The sequence below is a fragment of the Rhincodon typus genome, chromosome 18, assembly GCF_021869965.1.
Source record: "Rhincodon typus isolate 14 chromosome 18, sRhiTyp1.1, whole genome shotgun sequence".
NCBI classification, from domain to species: Eukaryota; Metazoa; Chordata; class Chondrichthyes; order Orectolobiformes; family Rhincodontidae; genus Rhincodon; species Rhincodon typus.
In genome coordinates, this window is record NC_063349.1 from 10,420,771 (window position 1) to 10,445,566 (window position 24,796).

At 40.6% G+C, this 24,796-nt stretch overlaps 1 protein-coding gene across 1 annotated transcript in view; it reads right to left on the bottom strand.

Annotated features, from left to right (window-relative positions):
• The window catches only part of LOC109912901 (A disintegrin and metalloproteinase with thrombospondin motifs 20-like), a 344,616-nt gene that overhangs the window by 25,091 nt on the left and 294,729 nt on the right, over positions 1-24,796 (bottom strand). Inside the window, exons 30-31 of the mRNA XM_048607987.1 lie at positions 14,703-14,876; positions 7,191-7,361 (exon numbers count right to left, since the gene is read on the bottom strand). Of these exons, the coding sequence (XP_048463944.1) occupies positions 7,191-7,361; positions 14,703-14,876 (345 nt within the window). The remainder of the gene's footprint in view (positions 1-7,190; positions 7,362-14,702; positions 14,877-24,796) is intronic.

The window sequence follows — 24,796 nt, forward strand, 5'->3', positions numbered from 1 at the left end:
GCTTGACCTGCTGTGTTCATCCAGCTCTACACCTTGTTATCTCTAGAGGGTAGGTCTTGTTGTATCTAAAATTGACAAATCTTGCATTTGATGCTGTCACAAAATACTATATGTAAAACAAAATAAAAGTCTAGACACTTCTCTCACCCTTCAACTCAATTTTGTTTTTATGCTGTAATTCACTGGAAGCGAAATCTGACAGAAGTGTGACCAGGGCATCTGGGGCCTTGATGAATGGCAGGTTCAAATGTTTTATCTTTAAGTCAACATTAAGAAAGAAACATGGGATGAATAGAAACAAATTTGAGTCATACACGATCCAGAAAAAAAAGAGATCAAGTGAAAAAGACATAGAAAGAAAAAATAATAAAAGTGTTTGAACATCTCAAAGAACTACTGATTACCTATAGGATTGAGATTCACGGAATGCAGAGAGTTAGGAAGCAGGGTTTAAACTGTCCCTTTTTGGAGAGGTTGATAAACATTGCTGGAACACAGCATTTCCTCCTTTTGAAAAGCACTAATTTTCTGCAATGGGTTAAATTCAGGAGATTTAGGAGAAGCTGGAGGTGAGTGCTGGAGCAGCACAAAATGTCAACTTCTTCTGGTGATTGGGAATTCATAGGGTATTCTCCACACTACAAGTTGCTCAGTTATTTAGGAATGGCATGCACATTACACCTGATGTTAGTTCTGAAGCCACATTTGGGCTACATTTTTCTCTGATTTTGAATGGAAGTGAACAGCTCCTGTTTGTTTGAAGTGATATTTTGACTTTTATTTTGGGAACCAATCACTAATGACTGTGACAAAAGAGAGGCATGTGAAGTCACAGGAAATGTTTAAGACTTGCGTGTGATAGAGCAAAGTCTATAGGACATCTACATTTTATTTTGGAAAAAAGGTAAGTGTGGACCCCTTCACCCCATTTATTTTGCAACTTTATGAAAACTGACCTGGGGAAGGGGACTTACTGATTTTCTGTGCACACACTGCCCATGGAGAGTCTTGCTGACTGATACTACAAAGTCATGGGCAGTGAAATGTATTTATTTTTAAAAACTTGCATTTTTGAAGCACTTTTTATAATCCACTACTCGCCAGTGTGCAGTGCTGACAACCACTCACTGTTTTTTGGAGTGTTTTCACTTCAAACATAGGGAGCAAGGCAGGCAGTTGGTGTCGTATTCTGCAAAACGGGGGTGTTCGGCCACTTCTGTTTATGATATTCGTGATTAATCTCCATTGTTGTCAGCTGTACAGTAATTTTGTATCCTGAGTATGCACAGGAGAACAATTTGAGCTGATCTAAAAATGAAACAAAATGTTCTGCAAGCCAGTCTGAATGGATTGAAATTGATGGCTCATTTTGGACAGGCTTCAAACAGTTTTGGTACCTTTTAATCCAATCAGTTCCTTAATCAGCATGTGTTTACCTTAAATATTAAATGCTTATACTTTGCTGCTAAACTCTCCATTTTCAAGTCAAACATCTGGTATATTTCTGCCTTTTGTCACTTCATTAATCTTCCTTCTGCTGCTCGCGTCCCTCACTAATTCCACTCCACTGTTCAGATCTGGTATAAACTATTTCATTTATAGCTAACCTCTTCCTCCTTCTGATTTATAGCTATGAACAAATCCACAAGAGCTGCTTAGTGTTCAGAAAATGGGGCATAATCTCCAGCTTCAGCTTGATAATGATAACAACATCACACTGAGATTTGTTTGGTATCAATCAAATCCACTGCACAGGGTATATCAACCATATAAAATGGTCCAGTCAAAGAGTCCCATCATCTTTATGGTGACAGAAATATTTGCTGGACATTTCATACTATTTAGAAAAACATCATAACGAAATATTATTGCTGAATTATAAAGATTTTTATTTTTTGTGTTCATAGCTTTGACTGAATGACCATTATGTTCTTGAAGAAGGAAATATGCTGCCAAGATTTAATTAATTCTATTTGTTGTTATTTTTTTTAGCATGAATCTGTCATTTCTGCCAAACTTTTGATAATTTAAATCACTGCAGTTTGAAAATCCCACAAAAGACATTGGCTGTATTTACAACCACTGCGTTAACTTCATTTGTAAGGCAGTAAAATTCTACGACCAAGAGTATAGAAAGAGGTTAGGTGGCAGCCTCCAAGCTGAGAATGGATCTGAGCCACGGGTTCCAGTGTTTCGAGTTTGTACGATACGTGCGACTGATGGGCGAAGGTTGAGAGATCTTTTCAATTTTACAAATTAGTGCACACCTCAATTCCCCAGTGAACAGGTTGTTAAAACTGATGCCGCACTCACAGCTAAGCCTCTTGCAGTTCTCATCTTGGGTTTCCACGTTTGTTGCAGTTGCAGAAGAGTGATTAGACCTGGATTCTCCAATTGGTTTTTCCCTTCTGGAATGAACATTTTCATCACAGCCGCAAAGCAATACCCTTTAGAAGGTGTCAATGTGAGACCTTCAACCACACCATTTGTTGTTATCTCCAGATTCAACCCATTCCAATGCTTTTCTAGCCCCATTTCAGTTTTCCACCCTCCACAAATTTGAGTTCATTCAAAACTCTGACGCCCATTTCCTAACCTGCATCGAGTCTCATTCCCCTATGACCCCCTCCCCGCCCTCAATGACCGATGTTGGATTTATCAGCATCTCATCATTGAAATATTCATTCTTGTTTGCAAATCCACCCTAGTCTGTCCTCAACCCATCTCTATAACCTCCTTTAGCCCAGTTATCCTGTAATATCTCCATTGCTCCAATCAAGTCTCTTCTACACATTCAGTTTTATCCATTTTACCATTGGCACCCAATTCTTTCAGATGCCTACAGTCCTAATTCTGAATTTTTCTCTCTACCTGTCTCTCATATTTTAAATAGTTCCTTAAAATTGGTCTCTTTGGCCAACCTTTTAGTCATCTGATCTAATATCTCCTTATGTCCATCTAAAATATTCCATTAACACTCCTATAAAACATTTTTGACATTTTACTGCATCAAAAGCACTACACATATGCAAACTGCAGTTAATTAGTCTGGCATTAACTGTCATAGTTGGGAAACTATTCCATTGTGTTATGTCTCACGGTCCATATACCTTTTAGAGACATACTTACGATATTATCACTGCATCACAATGTTCTTAACAATGCTCTCAATAGTTATATTAATAACTTACCATTGACATTCAGTTCAGGTTCCACCAGGGCCACTTAGCCTTAATTCAAACAAGGACAGAGGAAGTGAATTCCAGAGGTGATGTAGGAGTTGATTGCATTTGACATTAAGATTGCATTTGATTGAATTTGTTATCAAGAAGCCCTAGCAAAACTAAAGTCAATGGAATCAGGAAGAAAATTGTCCTCTGCTTGGAGGCATACCTAGAAAATGGAAGATGGCTGTGGTTGTCATCTCAGTTCCAGGTAATATTAACCATTTAAAATGCACTTTGGTATCAATTCCGAGTATTGAATATTTCACAAAATCATAGAATCTCTAGAGTGTGGAAACAGGCCCTTCGGCCCAACAAATCCACACCAACCCTCAGAGCATCCCACCCAGACTTATCCCCCTATAACCCACCTAATCTACACATCCCTACAGGCAATTTAGCATGGCCAATTCACCTAGCCTGCACATCTTCGGACTGTGGGAGGAAACCGGAACACCCAGAGGAAACCCATGCAGACACGGGAAGAACGTGCAAACTCCACACGGACAGTCACCCGAGGGTGGAATTGAACCTGGGTCCCTGACTCTGTGAGGCAGCAATGCTAACCACTGAGCCACTGTGCCACCATTTCAGGTCAGTCATCTCAGTTCAAGGCCTAGGATTCCTCATAGTAGTGTCTGAAGGTCAACCATCTTTAGCTGCTTTATCAATGACCTTTCTTCCATCGTAAAGTTGGAAATGGGGATGTTCACTGATGATTTTGTGATGTTCAGCATCATTTGTGACTCCTCAGATACTGAAGCAGTCCGTGTTCAAATGCAGCAAGATCTGGACAATACCTAGGCTTGATCTGAGAACTGGCAAGTAAACTTTGTGCCATACTAGTACCAGACAAGGAACTGAACTGGATTAGCTATATAAATACTCTGCCTATAGAGCAGGAGAGAGGCTAGGCATCTTGCAGTGAGTAACTCACCTGCTAACTCCACAATACCTGGTTGACAATCTGCAAGTCACAAGTGAGGAGGGAGAAGGAATACTCCCCACTTGCCTGGATGAGTGCACTCAAGATGCTTGACACCACCCAGGACAAAGCAGCCTGCTTGATTGCGCCCCATTCAAATACATGCAGTCCCTCCACCACCAATGTTCAGGAACAGCAGTGTGTACCAACTACAAGATGCATTGCAGAAATTCGTTAAGGCTCATTAGACATCATCTTCCAAACACACAACTGCTTTCATTTAGAAGGACAGGGCAGCAGATATATGGGAACACCACGATCTGCAGGCTCATCGCTAAGCCATTCACTGTCTTGGAGATATATCACCGTTCCTTCAGTGTCGCTGGGTCAAGATCCTCTCTCCTTTACTTTCTCCCCAAGATCTTTCCCTAACTGCACTGTGGGTGTACTTACACCAAAACTGACTGCAGCGGATCAAGTAGGCAGCTCACCTCCACCTTCTCAAGGGAAACTACAGATAGGCAATAAACGCCAGCCCATCTAGCAATACTCACATCCCATGAATGTATAAAATAAAACAAAACAATCATCAACATGGTATTCATCAGAAACTTGTCACATTGGCAAGAAGCTGAAGTTTGAGTCTGCAATATTTCATGACAGATTTTAATGATTTAAAGGCCAGACATAGCTGAAAGATAGGGTTAACTTTTAATGATAATTATATATACGTATAAGTAATCGTTTTAAATGGTGGAGTGGGCTTCAAGGGCTGAATGGCCTATTTCTGCTCCTATATTCAATGTTTCTATTCTATTCTATATAATAGTTTTAAATCACATTATATGGTATTCGGAATTGGTACCAAAGTGCATTTTAAATTATTAACATTGCCAAGCCAATCCAGGCCAGAAATTGACATGCATGACTTTCGCTGGGATGTTTATCTTTCTTGTGTATAGCAAAATCATTTGTTTTTCCAAGAGACTAATGTCCAAAACAATAAACATGGAATTTGACCAAATTATTATTTATACTGCAGACTCAGTGTCACAGTCAGATACAGTTAAAATAAAATGAGACAATGCATCCCATCCAAGCTAACTCTACAAAATGGAATCTTTTTCAAAGCACACCAAGAGCTTATGGATCCCCACTGTGCTGCTTACAGTGAGTTTGTGCAAACGGTAGAAATTTGTAAGTGGATAATAGTGAAGTGTTTTTAATTGGTATAGCAATTAAACTATGCGCAAAGAAACAAAATACTTTACTTGTTTTCTAGAATATTTGAATTAACCAGAAAGACATAAGGTGTGCCATGTTATACACAATGCATTGCCAGTGAATCACATCCAGTTCTGCTCATGGAACGTACCGCAGGGATAATTTCCCTCTGCCCTATGCCTGGGAGCTACGCAGATCAGGGAAAACTGGAGTGAGACTTGTAATAACAGTCTCCATCACTCCCATACTGCACTGCCTTAGTATTTTCTGAAACATTACCAGGTTTGCACTGGGTAGGTTTACTCCCTGTAAAACTATTTTCATAGGTTGATCAACAGAAAGTTACATTCGCGAATTAGATGTTACTCTCTTTATTCTTCAGGAATTGACAACACTTGGGAACTTTTTCTGCTGCACTCTGATCTTTATGACTACCCCTTACTCCTCAGGATGTTGCTGGGAATGGAGGGTTTGAGTTATAAGGAGAGGCTGGATAGGGCTGGAGCATGGGAAGTTGAGAGGTGACCTTATAGAGATTTATGAAATCATGAGGGGCATAGATAACATGAATAGCAAAGGTCTTTTCCCTAGGGTAGGGGATTTCAAGACTAGGGGGCAAATTTTAAAGAGGAAAGATTTAAAAATACACATGAGGGGCAGCTTTTGTATTTGCACTGAGAGTGGTTTGTGTGTGGAATGAACTTCCAGAGGAAGTGGTGAATGTGGGTACAGTTACAAAGTTTAAAAGACATTTGGATAAGTACATGAACAGGAAAGGTTTAGACGGATATGGGCCATGTGCAGGCAGGTGGGACTAGTTTAGTTTGGGATTATGGTTGGCATGGACTGGTTGGACCAAAGGGTATATGACTCCATGACTCTTAATGTCTCATTTGATTCATTACGCATTTTTCGAAGTGTTCAAGTGGCACTGTGGTAGTGTCCCTATCTTTGAACCAGAAAACCTGGGTTCAAATCCCACATGCTCCAGAGGTATGTCACATCACATCTGAATAGGTTAATTTTTTTTTTGAAAAAAAAATTGACATCTTTCAAGTTAAAGAAATTCGTGGCACAGAAGAGACCAATTAACTCTTAATGCTAGTGCTGACTGAAAGATTACTAGGTGGTCTGCAAGTTTAAGTTTTTGCTGAGCCAGGGTGTTGAACACGGAAACAGAGAAGATAGGAGAAGCAGTAGGCCATTTGGCCCTTTGAGCCTGTTCCACTGCTCAATATGATCATGGCTGATCATCCAACTCAATGGCTTGTTCCTGCTTTTCTCCCATATCCTTTGATCCCTTTAGCAAAAGTGTTATATCGAACTCCTTCTTGAAGTCATACAATGTTTTTCTGCAGTAACGAAGTCCACACGCTTACCACTCTTTTGGGGGAAGACATTTCTTCTCATCTCAGCCTGAGTGGTTTATCTTGTATGTGACACCCTGGTTCTGGTTCTGGACACCCCGCCATCTGGAAGATCCATCCTGCACATACCCTGCCTTGTCCTGTTGGAATTTTATAGGCTTCTATGAGATCCCCAATCATTTTTCTGAACTCCAACAAATATAATCCTAACCGATTCAACCTCTTTTCATACTCCAGTCCAGCCTGGTAAATTTTCTCTGCACTCCCTCTACAGTAAGAACATCCTTCCTCAGGTAAGGAGACAAAAATCTGCACACAGTACTCCAGATGTAGCCCTGTATAACTGTAACAAGGCATCCACACTCCTGTTAGTATGTGAAAATCATGACAACTGGTAAAATCTGAATCTATGGCAATAGTTTTAAGAGCAGGATTCTGAGTCATTATTACCTGCGACCATTCCCCTGTAATCCATATGTATTCACAAGGTACAATAATGCAGTTGCGCACAGAAGGAGGTCTTGCTGAATGGTTGCAGTAGCTTTCTTCCATTTGCTTCTGAATGTGATTGACACATAGCACCTTGCGGCTTTGTACACCTTGACCGCATGATGTGGAACACTGGAAAACAGGAACCAAAAGACATATTAGTGCAAAAGTGGGATTTCTTAACAGCTCTTGCAGGCTAGAATTTTAGGATCACATGTTGTCCCATTCGAATTTTGAATCCGTGATCTATTTTACTGATTGATTGCAACATATTGATAAATATCCGTCCTGTCTAAAGACAAACTTGCAGATTTAAACACAGTAGCAGTGTATACAAGAGAGTCAAATTCTGCTTTAACATTTGCTTTCTCAAGAGCTTGCATTCTAAAATAAATTCCCATCTACTATTAGTCTGCAAGTGGTCCATTTCAGACATTGAAAATACATTGACCCAAGATTATACCATTGTTTCTATAAACTGCACAATTGGATGAAATCTTCTGTATCTAGTGGGACCAAGCTGTGAACGCCACTGTGCAGACTGGTGGCATACTCCACCAGAATTACATTTTGAGCGTTAAACCCATGTTTCTTCATGTTCCACCACAATTGAGGTTCTAAAGTTGCCAATTAAGGATCACATAAAGGCCCATCTCACCACTGCAGGCAATCAGGACTTGATTGAAGCACATTGGACATCAGAGAGGGGATTCCCGCTGGGAGTCATTTCTCTGCTCTTCCTTCAAGCTGTCCTGACCCAATTATGAGAATGCCGTGCTTCATCAGATCACCATCACAACCCATAACAAACACTGACTAAGTACAATCTTCAACAAGTACTTTTCAGTCTCATTTGAAGATTTCACAATGACTTTTGTTCAGAACTTGAACTGAAATTAAAACAAGGTTGAAAGACCTCAGATCTTGTTACAACAGAGTTCTGAAGAGGCATGGCATTCTCAGAATCAGGAAGACTCTCTCCGATGTCCACTGTGCCTCGATCGAATGAATGAACGAATGAATGATTTTATTGTCACATGTATTTAGGAAAATACAGTGAAAAGTGTTCTTTCATCACAACCCAGCACCATTTTGGAATTTCAAAATGAATAAAAACAAATTACTCAAATAGAGTTTCATCTTCTGTTCAATTGACAGAAAAACATAAAGGCAGTGGCGATATGGAGCCCTTATGTGATTCTCAACTGGCCACCCTAGGACCTCAGTTCTGATGGGGCATGAAGGTTGACCATGGGACTTATTGCCAGAAATATCTCCGGAACAGGTTTGATCTGAAAATAGCACGTGAACTGATGAACTAGTTGGCTGAGCTTAAATTGCTTCAGTGTATTCTTTCCACCAAATCTCACTTCACCCAGCAGTTCTCTTTCGCAGTTTGACATCTTTACCACAGTAATTGGTATTAACATTTTAAGGGTTGAGTGAGCACAGTGAACCTGCTATGACAGACCATAAATAGTAAACTACTTTATACCGGCTGGATTTCTGTCTTCAGCTCTAATTACACGTAATAAATCATCTGAGGTATATACAATAAAAGATCCTTTTACTAGGTTTCAAGGATACTTGAATAGAAATACTGCATTAAATCTGCAAACATGTCCTTTTCATTTCTGATTAACTACTCAATGCACCAATTTTAAATTAACATGTCTGTAGACATATGTTTGGCTCAGTCGGTCTTAACTTAAAAATGAAAACAGTTTTTTAACCACAATGTAAACTGGCATCCATTGGAGTCTCGTCTATAGTGTATTGCTTAGTAAATGAAATAATCTATGCATCCAACTCTACATTATATGGATTTCCTCTGTGTAATGGTGCAGTCAGCCTATGAAGTGGACACGAGTGGGTTCCTGAGATGGAAGATCTTAGGAAAAATTTGCGCAGAGGTGAGAATAGGTTTTCAAAAAAAAGGGAGATTTCCACATCAGTGAAAAGATTTTTTTTTTGTGTTACACTTAGTAAGACCAGGATAAATCCAAGGGAAAAGACCATTTAACAACAGAAGGAAGAGAAGTACTTGTATCATTATGTTTGAATGTTTAATGTACTCAACACAATGAATTACTTTTTCTTGTTTGCAATGATATATTTAGCCCATTTAACTTGCCCTGTTATTTAGGTACTCTTTCAAGATCTGTACTGACAGTTTTTTGCATTCCTCTGATCTCAAATTTAGATCTCTGTGCTTCTGTGCTCCCTGCTGAATCAGGAAACTGCCTAAATGCCTTTCGAGGATCATAATTCAATTGAACCAGCAGTCACTGTGTTAGGTGGCAGATTACTCCACATATTGGCAGTTTACACATGAAGTTAAGGAACGGGGAATTTTAAAAGTGAGCATCTCCACAGAGTGATACAACCTCTAGCATGCTTGTTTTCTTGTTCTTTCTTATTCTTCCATGGGATGTTTGCGTTATTGGCAAGGCCAGCATTTGTTACCAATTGGCCTTGAACTGAGTGGCCTCTTAGGCAAGTAAAGAGTGCACCACATTGCTGTACACATGGAGTCATAAATAATCCAGATCAGGTAAGGATAGAAAAGGGTAATTCCCCAAATGTCAATAGTGAACTAGATGGGTTTTTATGACAATGGTAGTTTCAGAGTCACCATTACTGTAACCAGTTTTCAATTCCAGATTTTGTTAATTGAATTTAAATCCCTCCAACTGCCTGGATGTATCTGTCACAGCAGAGTTATTTGTGCTTCAACCTCTAACCACATGCCTCTGCACCCTATCATTTTCTGAATATTGGGTAATGATTAATTTGACTAATTTCTGACAGGATCTTTGATTAGATGAGTACAATTACAACATTTGAAAAGGGCATCTGAATGGGTACATGACTAAGAAAAGGTTAAAGGGCTATGGGCAAAATGCTGGAAAATGGGATTAGATTAATTTAGGATATCTAGTGGCACGGGCGAGTTGGACCGTAGGGTCGGTTTCCGTGCTGGGCAACTCTATTAATCTATGACTCTTATGAAAATTAAAGCTTTTAACGTTTAGAACAAGAATGAATGTTGTCAAATTGAGTCACTGCAGAAATCAATAACAGAAGGAAAAATAATAAATTTTTACCATGTGACCAGCGAAGCAGAAACTTAACAGTATGATGTTGAAGCTGATAAAATACATTCTTCCGTAGATGTGGCATTTCTAGCGAAGCCAGCATTCTTGTTAGCCCCCAGTTGCCTTTGAAAAGGTGGTGGTGAGTTAACTTGTTGAATTGCTGGAGTCTATGTGGTGTAGGTACCTCCTCCACAATGCAGTTATGAAGAGCATGCCAGGATTTTTAACTCCGTCACAGTGAAGGAGCAGTGATATAGTTCCAGGTCAGGATTGTGACTGATTTGGTGAGAAACTTGCAGATGGCGGTGTTCTCATGTGTCTGCTGCCTTAGTCATCCCAGACAGGAAATGTTATGGGTTTGAAAGGTTCCATTAAAATAATCTTAAGGATACAGGATTATTGAGCAGGAGTCAGTCACTCAGTGCTTTCAGCCTGCTCCGTCATTCTAGATCATGGTGGGTTGTTGCAGTGTGTTTTGTAGACGGTACACACAACTGTTGAGAATTGATAGTGGACAGAATGAATATTGAAGGTGATGGACCAAGTAACAATCAAGCAGGATGCTTTGTTCTGGATGTTGCATTGAAATATTAACAATATTGCCTTCATGTAGGCAAGTGGACAGTATTTCATCACACCTCTGACTTGAATTTTGTAGATGGTGAAAGGCTTTGGGGAGTCGGGAAGTGAATTACCAGATTATTCCCAGAGTATGTTCTGACCCGCTCTTGTAGTCACACTATTTGTACAACTCGTCCAGGTCCATTTCCAGTTAATAGTAACCTTCAGGACATTGAAAGCGACGGATTTAGTAATGGTAATACCACTGAATGTCTAAAGCGATGTTTACATTTGCTCTTGTTGGAGATGGTCATTTCCTGGTACGTGTGCAGTACAAATATTACTTGCCATTTATCAGCCCAAGTTTGAATGCTGAGCAGGTCTTGTTGCATTTGAATATGGACTGCTTCAGTATCTGAGGAGTCGCAAATGGTGCTGAACATTGTGCAATCGTCAACGAACATCTGCACTTCTGACCTTATGATGGAGGGAAGGTCTTGATGAAATAGTTGAAGATATTTCACCCAAAGACACTATCCTGAGGAACTCCTGTAGAGATGTCCTGGGATTGAGCTGATTGATTGACCTCCAAAAATCACAACCATCTTCCTATATGCCATCAACCAGTGGATGGTTTTCCCTCTGATTCCCGATGACTCCAGTCTTTCTTTGGCTATTTGATATCACATTAAGTCAAAGGTTGCCTTGATGTTAGAGACAGTCACCCTTATTTCACCTTGAGTTTAGATCTTTGGTTCATGTTTGGACTAAATCTGTAATGAGCTGAGTGACCTTGGTAAAACCCAATGTAAGTGCCAGTGAGCAAGTTATTGCAGTTTAAGTGTTGCTGGATAGCAGTGTCAATGGCTCCTTCCCAAACTCTGCTGATAATTGAGAGTAGACTGATAGCATGAAAATTGGCCAGGTTGATTTGTCCTCCTTTTATGTGTACAGGACATACCTCAGCAATTTTCTACATTGTTAGGTTGATGCCAGTGTTGTAGCTATAAGGGAACATCTTGGCTAGATGGTGGAGCTAGTTCTGGAGCACAGGACTTCACTTTTGCACTATGTTGTCAGTGTTTGAGATGACTTCACATGGAGTGAATTATATCGGCTGAAGATCTGTGATGCTGGGATCTCAGGAGAAGGCTGAGTTAATCATTTAATTGGTATGTCTAACTACTGAAGATAGATGCAAATGATTCAGTCTTGTCTGTTTCACTGATGTTCTGGTCTTCTCCATCATTTAGGATGGGAGTATTTGTACAGACTCCACCTTCTGTCAGATCTTTAAGTGTTGACCACAATTCAGGACTGGAGGTGGAGTGACTGCAGAGCTTTGATCTGATCCTTTGGTTCTGAATTTGCCTTAGACCTGTCAATCACATGGAAGCCAAACAGTTCATGTTCCAAGTATTCCTGCATTGTAGCTTCAACAGGTTGACATCTTATTGTTAGGCATTCCTGACGCTTCTCTCAGGATGGCCTCCTATACACTTCATTGGCCTAAGGTTGATCTCCTAGCCTGATCACCATGGTAGAGTGGGCGATATGCTACACCATATCTACGGTCTGTGGTTGTACATAATTCTGCTGCTGTTGATAGTCCAGAGAACATCGTGGATGTTCAATTTGAGTTACTAGACCTGTTTGAAATTGATCCCATTGAGGTCAGCGATAGACAACATAAAGAAGGAAGCCTCAATGTGAATACAGGATTTGTTCTCCGCAAGCATTGTTCCGTGGTCACTTCCACTAATACTGTCATGGATGAATGTGGCAGGTTGAATGGTGAGAATGAGATAATGTAAGTTTTGATGTAGTGCTCCAGTAAGGCTGTGCCTTTGAACACCGCATTCAATTTGGGTTACCAGGATAGAAAGTACATGTCAAACCTTGGGAATTATAAATCTCGGATTAAAGGCCTGAGTTATGAGCAAAGATTGAAACTTATACTCTTCAGACTTGAAAGGATATAAAGATAAGAGAAATTCAAGGTCTATTTGATATTAAGTAGATTAAAAAAGATTAGACTAGAGCATAATTTTAAGTCATATTAGAATTATTAACAAAAGAGACTTGGTGGTGGTTCTTGAATAAAGTTCTGCAGAAAGAGTCTGATGCATTACAAGGTTTGATAGCAAAATACATTCTTGTAGTTTAAAAAGTACAGGTTGACGTGTACATCACAGGGGCAGAACTGGAAAATGTGTGGGTCCCGAATATGTGTCAGCTGATTGCAAGAAGAGTTGTAGGCTGGTTTAGGGCAGGGAGGTGGGGTGGGGCGGGGCGGGGCAGGGAGGTGGGGTGGGGTGGGGCGGGGCGGGGCAGGGCAGGGGGAGCGTGGAATGCCAGGGGCAGACAGCACACCTACTGTGCATGGTCCACAAGCAGTGCTTGAAAGACAATTAAATGCTCCAACTTGCCATTATCTCTTTTCTTCACACGCTGAATTTCCCCATCCATGGAAAACCTGGTCCAAGGCTATTAATTGTCTGTTAAAATCTAAGGTATGCAACCTCATTAACATATATAAATATCTGACCTAACTTGAGAGCAGTTTGGTCTCCTGAATCCACTCTCAAAATCCTGAAGAAGTGTTCCGACCTGAAACACTGACTTCCCTGCTCCTTGGATGATATCTGACCTGCTGTGCTTTTCCAGATCCACATTTTTTGACTCACAAAACCCATGTCTGTTAAGAATGGAAGTAGGCATTTTGAAGGCTGAATTGGAATTGCATTTCGGCTTTTAAAACTTTTTGAGCTTCCCTATCTACTCCTCTTCCAACAACAAGAGGTTAAAATTTCTCCAATTGTTGGGAAAATCTTTGAACCTTATCCATCTGTGCAGATGGGGTACTGATAGGTTACAGTGGTAGCCAGGTTTAATGCAGACAACTGAGAAAGATTGAGCGCAACTCAGAAAGTCATAAATGCTGGAGGAATACACAGACATTGATCTCAGCAAGATGGCTCACTGAAGTGCAGAATTGTGGCACGTCTTTCATTGGGTGTCATTACACGAAGATTAAGTTGTACCAATTGATCTAAGTGAATCAGACCACACACCCTGTATGTTCAGTAAGTATGACATAGAGCAATTTGATGATTCCAAACAAGCTTCACCTCTTCAATGTTTGCCTACAAGGAGGCTTGTGTAAAAATTCAAGAACATCCAGCCCAGATAATTTGACTACTCATCCCTAAATATCTATTATAGTACAAATAGATAGATGGCATTGTTAATCAAAATCAGATCCTCAAGAGCACTTGCTGATCCTAAACACAACTGGACAAAATAAAATATCTATAGTAGACCAAATGGAATTGGTAAATGAGAAAGATTGATGACAAAATCTCTCTCTAGCTGAAGAGTTAAATTCTGGAATAAATCCCTTGTGAAGCATTTTGGATGCTCAAAGTTACTGTGATTTTGAGATGACTGAAATGCAGTCAAACGCAGAAAGCAAGGAGCAGGAATACAAACTACTGTCAAGAATTTGGAGAAACTTCAGGAACATGTCACTGGGCAGGCTTTTTATAAATGAGTGAAGCAGCTATACAACAGAGTTAAAGTTCTGGTACAAGTAAGGGAACATTTAAACAGTCCTGTCTGGATTTTCTGGGGAGACAGTTTGTGGCTTCCTTTCGAGTTCCCATGCATATCTGGTTTGGCACCTGGTCAAATAACTGTAGGCACTATTTATGCAAACATTTATTTGAAGTCCTTACTCTGGAGGAAGCCCCATAAAAGAAGCCCCTCTGTCATTTCTGACATTAACTTTTTCATCTTATCAGGCCATACTTACGTCTTCCCATTCATCTGCAAGCCATTCATTCTGCAGACAGTCAGGCAGCCGGCACTGCTGTGTGCTGGCTGGACGAGAGAATGGATTGCACGTCTCTTCACTTATTCGACCTACGCCCTTCAGCCGGCAGAAGACCTCTCTTTGCTGATATCCTACTCCGCAGGTCACCGAACACTATCAGCAAAACATGAAGGGCAAGAGAGGAGAAAACAAAGGTGAAGGTAAAGAATGCATGAGATAACAATGTTAAAATGACCAGTTGGGTCTAATATATTCATTTTCCTGCATGCTTGTAAGACTTTCATAAAAGGCAAAAATTGACGCAAGTTTTGCAATAAATAATCACCTTCCTGTGCGACTGACTTTGTTTGATATAGTTAAGCAATCCGAGACTTCACGTACACAGCAAACCATGTATGAATTGCCGAGTTAGAGGGAGACGGATTTTTTTTTTTGACAGAGCAATTACTTCTCCATCAGACTTACATTCCATGAGAAACCTAACCACAAAATAGAGAGCAGCTGTTGGGGTCAATCAGACCGTACTCCAGATATTTGACTTGGGGAGCTCTTCTCTACCAAAGGCAGCTGCCAAACTGAATAAGTTACTTAGATGTCCCCATTTTCAGGAAACTTATTATATTCAAAATAACTACATGGCTTCATCAGACACGGTTGATGTATAATTCTCAATGTATTCACCTGTGTCCAATGATTTTTTTTAATGTTTGGTTTCTGCTTTGAACTCCTGTTTCCTAAAAGTTGCTTATAATATCTCTGCAGTTGTTTGTTAGCTCGCCGAGTTGCTTGTTTTGTGGTGTGCAGACGTTTCGTTACCATTCTAGGCAACGTTATCAGTGCGACTTCTAATCAAAGTGTTAGTGTTCTGCTCTGTTCCAAATTTATATGGTCCTCTGCTGTGATGGGCCAAATCATTTCCGGTTCTGTTTATTTTTAGCAGGGATACAGGGTCTATTTCTATATGTTTGTTAACGGAGTCCCATGTTGAGATCGATCCTTCCAGAAATTCCCTTGCATGTCTGTTGTTCACTTGTCCCAGTCTAGTCACTTTGTCCCAATCGATCAGTGATGAGTGCCATCAGTTCGACTGGGACAAAGTGACTAGACTGGGACAAGCAAACAACAGACATGCAAGGGAATTTCTGGAAGCCTGATTCTCAACACGGGACTCCGTTAACAAACACATAGAAGTAGACCTAGTATACAGACCACTGCTAAAAAGCAGAACCAGAAGTGACAAGACCCACCACATATAAATTCGGAACAGAGCAGAACACCAACACTATGATTAGAGGTTGCACTGATGATGTTACCTAGAATGGTAATGAAACGTTTGCACACCACAGAACAACTGGCTTGGCGAGCTAATGAACAACTGCATCCATAACCCAAGCTACAAATTTTCACTAAGACCTTATAATATCTCTGTTCAAACTTGTGATAAAGAAAGACATAGAGTCATACAGCCCAGAAATAGTCCCTTCCGTCCAACCTGTCCACGCTGAACCAGGTTTCCCAAACTAAAGCAGTCCCATTTGTTTGCATTTGGCCCATATTCCTCCAAACCTTTCCTACGCATGTACCTGCCCAAATGTCTTTTAAATGTTGTAACTGTACCTGCATCGACTGCTTCCTCATGCAGTTCATTCCACATACGAACCACCCTCCACGTGAAAAAGTTGTCCCTAAGGCCCTTTTTAAATTTTTCTCATCTCACCTTAAAAATATGCCTTATAGCTTTGAACTCCCCCGCCCAGGGAAAAGACTTTTGCTATTTACCTTATCTACGCTCCTCATGATTCTATAAACTTCTATAAGGTCACCCCTCAACCTCCTACTCTCCAGGGAAAGAAGTTCCAGCCTATCCAGCCTCTCCTTATAACTCAAACAACATCCTGGTAAATCTTTTCTGAACCCTCTCCAATTTAATAACATCCTTTCTATTATATAGCATCATTCATGATCTTCGATATCTCCCATTCCCACAGTTTCGAAATCAATGCCAAGTCCACCCAGTGGCTTGGCCAGTTTACTCCACAGCAACTTAAAGTCAGGCTGACAATTGACTTTAGGTGACACTGCTGTCCTGATCCGCCAATCCAAATTCCCAGTAGCCCAATAGTGGGCTGCAATGGAGCTGATTGCAAAAGGAGAGTGGGATGTTGTTGAAACACAGCTGGCAGGTTCCAGAGAAGAGGTGAATGGGAGGCTGGAATCGACACAGATTATAGAAAGGGCAAATCAGGAGAAGTGAATGCCTTGGAAAATGTCTCTGATTAGCAAAGGGGTCCGCAAAAGAAGACACCCTACCCACTTTTGCCTGGCCACCAATTCACAATGTGAACAGAATGAACACTTTTCCTGACCATGAGTAATATCACCTTGGTGATGGGAGGAGGTACTAAATTGGCCTTTGATTGGTAACATAGGAGTCTCAATTGGTACATGGGCAAGCATGCCTCCCCCACCCCTGGTAAAACCGAAGAAGGCGTTCAAGAGGGTAGGTTTTGCAAATGTTTACCTCTGCTATCCCCACCTATCTGTTAAGGGAGGCAATGCCCTAGTGGTATTATTACAGGACTGTTAATCCAGAGACTCAACAATGTTCTGGGGACCCAGGTTTGAATACTGCCATGGCAATGGTGGAATTTGAATTTAATTTTAAAAAATCTGGAATTAAGAGTCTGATGATGATCCTGATTGTTGATTGTCTGGAAAAAACCTGTCTGGTTCACTAGAATCCTTTCAGGAAGGAAACTGCCATCCTTGCCTGGTCTGGCCTACATGTGACTCCAGACTCTCAGCAATGTGGTTGACTCTTAACTACCCTCTGGGCAATTAGGGATGGGCAATAAATGCTGGCCTAGCCAGTGATGCCCTCATCCTGTGAATGAATGAAAATGTCTCCTGCATCTGTCAATGCCATCCCAGGGGACTGGAAATTTCAGTCCATTGTAATGTATAAAATGCAGCAGCCAGTGTGTACATAGCCTTATCATTACATTGCTGGTAATTGCTAACCTAGTCATAAAAGTAAAAATGCAACTGAATAATTTGTTAGTCTTCAGACAAATTCATTGCCACAAAATTGTGACTGTGTACAATTCCCCAGATAATGGTTAGAAATAACTGACTTTAAAGAGATCACTAGGAGAATTAGATGGCAGAATAACCAGGTGAGTTGCGCCCCCAGACCTGCGATTTGTTTGAATCTAATACAGATGGATCCACACTGGTAGGACGGGAGTGGACTCACTGACATTACGACAGAAAGTAATGGCAATATTCCTAACAAGCTGGAGTCCATTGAATAACACAGGCTTTACGGTGACACCTTGTCACTATAAAGCCTACCTCTGTGAGCAAGCTTTTAGTCTTCTGCCCTATGATTTCTTTGAATGGTTTGGTCTCAGATTTTGACTAAGAACTATGGTGATACTTCCTAGAGTAGTTTTACAGTAGGGCAGGATTTTACCCCCCGCCTCCCCCAGAAGCAGAGGCAGGGGGCACAGGTGCTTTATTTTTTATTCATTCATGGGATGAGGGCATCTCTGACCAGGCAGCATTTATTGCCCATCCCGAATTGCCCAGAGGGCAGTTAAGAGTCAACCACATTGCTGTGGGTCTGGAGTCACATGGAGGCCAGACCAGGTAAGGGTGGCAGTTTCCTTTCCTAAAGGACATTAGTGAACCAGATGGGTTTTTCCGACAATTGACAATGGATTCATGGTCGTCATTAGATTCTTAATTCCAGATATTTTATTGAATCCAAATTCCACCATTTGAACCCGGGTCCCCAGAACACTATCTGGGTCTCTGGATTAATAGTCCAGTGATAATACCACCAGGCTATCGCCTCCCCATTCAGATAGGCTGACAGCTCACTGAGGTAGGACTTCCACCCCTGACTTTGGAGAAAGTCTCACCTCAGCAACAGGGAGAGAAATCGCACCTTCAGCCAATTAATGCCCCATGGAGTGATAAATAGTTGCAGGGCTGTGATAGCAGTAGGGATACAATCCCCACTGACCTTTCTCAATGGTTAGTGGGACCTGCCATCCAGAAAATGCTGCCTCGTGCTAAAGGTGCTATGGAATGCAACATACAATTATTAGCACTCTTATTCAAACCAGCTGGAAGGATAGCTGCTGGTGGATATAGAAGCATCGTATTGATGCTGTACAGGGTGCTGTACGTCATTATGGGGGAAACTTTAGGGAATTTCACTGAGAGGAGGTGTTTGAAATGAGAAAAGCACTAATATTCTTTATTTGAACGTCTGTATTCCTTTTTCTTTACTGAATACAATTACGTAGACAATATTTCTGAGAATTTAAGGACAGACTGGCACAATAAATGAATTTTCAAATAATATCATTAGTTAAGTTTGATTGCTTGGTTGATCTGAGCTGTTGCTGAGGGGACTGGGCCACTGTGGGGCTGGGTCGATGACATGTTTTTAGTTCCTTTCAAGAGATTAACTAATTTTAGTCAAGGCCTCCATGGGTAACTTTGGCACAGTCTGGAAAGAATTAGCTTGATGGTCTGAATAGCCATTTCATTTTACCCATTAGCCTTTTATATTCATACATTGTATTCAAGATAAGTGGTTTGATATGATTCAAAAATGAGAACTCTGTGAATGCAGAACTGAAGCAGCAACCTGCAGGAAGTTGGAACTTTCACCGCATATACCCCTGTGCCAGATCACTTGACCCATTCCTATTCAGCACAATTTGCTAAGCTGCGGATTCATGCACACAATTTCCTCACATGGTGAGGCACTGCTTCCAAGCATGATTTCCCTTTCAAACCTTTTGTGGGTGATCAAAAACAAAAAGGCAAGAGGCGATATTCAAGCAAAATTAGACAGGGATACTTTTGAATGTGTTGGCTTTCACAATATAGGTTTGCAAAATGAAAATAAAGTATGGCATTTCCCATAGCTCTCTACAGCTCTTTTCAACAAGGGTACATTTATCCAATGTGCCTTTTAGAAAGATTACTGAAAGAAATAGGTTAAAATAGAATTAAAAAAATTAAGATTTTGGACATTGCCTTTTGATGGTTGGTAAATAGCTATTGTACTCTGAAGAAAGGAATCTATTCTTTATTGCCAAGAAATTTAACAAATACCCTGTCAATCTGTCGTCTTGATTATTTTTGTCAAATGTTCTCACCACTAATACTGTTGATGAACAACTGTCTACAATCAACCTGAATTCTCGCATCCAATTTCTGATTAAGTTTGAATCTCTGCCAGTAGTAATGTGAAACTAGCAATGAGGAAGTCATGCATCTACATTGGGATTGTGCTTTGATTTTTAATTCACGGATATGTTCATGCCATGGGGAGAATTAGGAAGTTTGATTTTCCACTGTGCTATTGGATTCTTAAAACAGACACTTGGGGTGGCACATGGTACAGAACACAAAGAGGTCACATTCTTTTGAATGTCAAGGTTAAAGTCTATTACAAAAATACTCTTTCTTGATTTCATGATAATAAAGTAGTAATTTTTTTTTCTATGCATTTGTGGGATGTGGGTGTCGCTGGCTGGTCAGCATTTCTTGCCCATCCCTAGTTGCCCTTGAGAAGGTGGTGGTGAACTGCCTTCTTGAACCACTGCAGTCCTCCTGCTGTGGGTTGACCCACAATGCCATTAGGGAGGGAATTCCAGGATTTTGACCCAGCGACAGTAAAGGAACAGTAATATATTTCCAAGTCAGGATGGTGACTGACTTGGAGGGGAACTTGGAGGTGGTGGTGTTCCCATATGTCTGATGCCCTTGTCTTCTAGATGGAAGTGGTCGTGGGTTTGGAAGGTGCTGTCTAAGGATCTTTGGTGAATTTCTGCAGTGCATCTTGTAGATAGTACACACTGCTGCTACTGAGCGTCGGTGGTGGAGGGAGTGGATGCTTGTGGATGTAGCGCCAATCAAGCGGGCTGCTTTGACCTGGATGGTGTCAAGCTTCTTTAGTGTTGTTGGGGCTGCACTCATCCAGACAGGTGGGGAGTATTCCATCACACTCCTGACTTGTGCTTTGTAGATGGTGGATGGGCTTTGAGGAGTCAGGAGGCGAGTTACTTGCCGCAGTATTCCTAGCTTCTGGCCTGTTCTTGTAGCCACTGTGTTAATGTGGTGAGTCCAATTGAGTTTCTGATCAATGGTAACTCCCAGGATATTAATAGTGGGGGATTCATTGATGGTAACACCGTTGAATGTCAAGGGACGGTGATTAGATTCTCTTTTATTGGTGATGGTCATAGCCTGGCATTTGTGTGGTGGGAATGCCACTTGCCATTTGTCAGCCCAAGCCTGGATATTGTCCAGATCTTGTTGCATGTGAACATGGACTGCTTCACTCTCTGAGGAGTCATGAATAGTGCTGAATATTGTGCAATCATCGGCGAACATCCCCACTTCTGACCTTATGATGGAGGGAAGGTCATTGATGAAGCAGCTGAAGATGGTTGCGCCTAGAACACTGCCCTGAGGAATCCTGCAGAGATATCCTGGAGCTGAAAGGGTTAACAAAAAATTTACAAGAATGTTGCCAGGGTTGGAGGGTTTGAACTTTAGCAGAAGCTAAATAGGCTGGGGCTATTTTCCCTGGCGCGTTGGAGGCTGAGGGGTGACCTTATAGCAGTTTATAAAATCATGAGGGGCGTGGATAGGGTGACTAGCCAAGGTCTTTTCCCAAGGGTTGGGGAGTCGAAATCTAGAGGGCATAGGTTTAAGGTGACATGGGAAGGATTTAAAAAGGACCTGAGGGGGAACGTTTTCACAAAGGGTGGTGCATGTATGGCATAAGCTGTCAGAGGAATTGGTGGAAACTGGTACAATTACAACATTTAAAGGCATCTGGATGGGTATATAACAAGTAAGGGTTTAGAGTGATATAGACCAAATGCTGGCGAATGGGACTAGATTAATTTATGATATCTGGTTGGCATGGATGAGTTGGACCTAGGGGTCTGTTTCGAGCTCTATGACTCAAGAATCTATACAATTATACAGTCATCAAGATTCTCAATTATGCATATACAACATCATCTTAAATGGAACAAAAACAAAGTTGCTGGAAAAGCTCAGCAGGTCTGGCAGCATCTGGGGAGGAGAAAACAGAGTTAACGTTTCGGATCCGGTGACCCTTCCTCAGAACTTTGTTTTTGTTCCTGAATTACAGCATCTGCAGTTCTTTTGGTTTTTATCATCTTAAATGGGCTATACTTAAAAACTGGACTTGCATTTGTTTGAGGCATTTCAAATGCATCCATTATATCATGAGTAAAATAGGGAAGGCTGAAATAGAGAAGTACAGATCTTCCCCCATCTTTCCTATTTAGTTAGATCATATCTCTAATAAATTTTCCACTGCTGATAAGTCCCTGTTGATATCCCAGAAATTTCGGTTCATCATGTTTCATTAGATATCCTGCCAATTTGAATGAAGATATGTTTCATTTTGCCCAGCTGAAATACAGAAAAGAGCAGAATAAATCCAGTGAATTAATTCTGGACTAGTAATAAAGAGGTATATTGACCTTGAACAGCATCTTTCAGTTTATGGAAGATACATCATTACACAGACCAGCAAAGATTTTTCTCCTAAAGGATAAACTTCACAATTTTGAGTTTGATTACCTCGTATTAGCCTTGCTGCATTTTTCCCAGATATACTTGCTGACAGTCATTTCCTTGGCTGATTACTCCGTGGCCTAGACATACTGCACAATAGATCCCCCATGAAAAAAAGTTATCATTCTTGACTTCTTTAATTTTCAATCCACAAGGGCTGTTCTGACCTAGTGATCTAAGGTAGTCTGTAGCATAAACTGGAAATCTGGTTTTAATTCCCTGTTCAGCCCTAATTTACAGCACTGGATCCATAGAATTCAAGGTCAAAGTTCTCCTTTAAGATTCAACATGTCTCCAAGACATTTAATTGACAGACTGTTGATTTAGACTGTTCTGAGGATGGTTCTCATCTGAAATATTTTTATCTTGACCCAGGGAAATCGGTGTGATTTAGCTACTTTTGCATTTAAAAAATTCTGAATGTTTTCTTTGTGACAATTTCAGTTTGAAATTAAGCTTCACTTGAAGTTTCACAGCAAGAATCAAAACCCTTTCTCCTCAAATGAGCAGAGCTTCTGCAGCAATGGAGTTAATATAAAGTAGCATAATTAGCAGACAATGGATTATTAGCACTTGGAACTGGGTGTGTGCCCAAGGAGAGGGAGACCACCAGTCTACCTAAGGTCACTCTGACTGTTGGGAATATAGTTCCTACAGACATATTCAATGACACAGTGATTTTGTTTCAAAAAATTTCTTTTCATTCCATTGAAATTGGACTTGATACTTTTTGTAAATTATTATTTATGCCACTTTATAACAAATGAATATTTCCGAATTAGTTTCACAAGGGCAATCCAGTTACCTATTTACAGATCAATTACAAATATGCAACCGAGCAAGTCTCCATCTTGCACAGCTGATTTTTGGACTGATGTATTCAGGAAAGGGGAGTATTTTCAATTAGTCCATGCTAAAGAACTCAGAGTTAAAGAAAACCTATTTGCTACAACTTCACCCATCCAATCAGACAAACAAATAGGCCCTGCAACTTGAGGGGGATTAATGTTTGCTTCTCATGACCGTCATATTTAAGAGGAATGAAATAAGATGTAGTCTTCATCATCAAGTGGTTAGCTCAGTTGGTTGGATGGCTGGTTTGCAATGCAGAATGGGTTCAATCCCCCACTGGCTGAGATTATCATGAAGGATTCTTGTTCTCAACCTCTTCCCTCACCCTAGGTGTGGTGACCTTCAGGTTAAATTACCACCTGTCATCTCTCTCTAATGGAAGAGCAGCCTCATGTGGTCCTCTGGGACTATGGAGACTTTGCCTTTACCTTCAGCATCATGAGTAAACCAACTTCTTCATGTGAGTGACCATATCTAAATACATGGAACATTTTACAGGTCCTGTTGTTCTCTCTTCAACTACCATAAAGAGTTCAATGGAATAACAATTACTTTTTTCCAGTAGACAACTACACTTACGTTTTACGTAAGACGCACTGAAATTTAAATAGGAAGGAATTAAATTAGAGAGATTATGATGAAAGACTGGAAGGCCTGGAAGATTAGAGATTGGCCAATGTAAAACTGCCCATTGTGTCCAGGGATGTGCAGGCTAGGCGAGTTAGCAGGGTTACAAGGGTAGGTTTGGGGTTATATCTGGGTGGAATGCTCTTCAGAGGGTCAGTGTAGACTCGATGGGTTGAATGTCCTGCTTCCATACTCTTGGGATTCTATAATTCTATGATCTTTGCACCGTGGTAATATTTGGACAGTTATTTTTTTCTAGTTCTGGTTTCATGAGTGGCTGAAACCAACTAAAAACTTTCAGGAAAATTCAAAAATCCTGCACAACTCCGAAACTAAGCCACATTAAGCAGTTCATAAAAGAGTGGATCAGCTTAATTATTCAGCATTTAAAGATAGAATCCAAAACATCTGCCACTGATCCTAAAGGCTCAAGAGCTTAGTAGATTTCCCTTCCTCAACAACCCTCCATTGAGACTACATGTTTGGTTTTAAAACTTTTCAGAACACAATTAAGATTGTACAGTGTGTATTACATCCCAATCAGATAGTACTTTGTATATATTATGTCTTTTCCCAGGAAGCTGGAATTGTGTTACAGATTTCTTCCAAAACCATTCTATCTCCAAGCCTAAATTGTATACATTTTATGCTCTAACATCAAACCTATCATTGTAGTAAGGTTTCATTTCAAAATAAACCAATTTTGCCTCTTTACAACTTAAACTTGATCATTTTCCCAAGCTTGTCACAAAAATGTAGCAAATTGTGTCCTAATAGGAGAAATGCCCGTCATTAGCATGTGACATAAAACTGCAGTTGACTTATAGATAACCTGATTTCTGATCTAAAGTCTTTCATGGTAACTTTCCATTTTAGTGGGGCTTCCCATTATACAGCCTACACAATTTACTTTCCATTGTTGTCCGAGCTGTATGACTTGTCATGCCAAA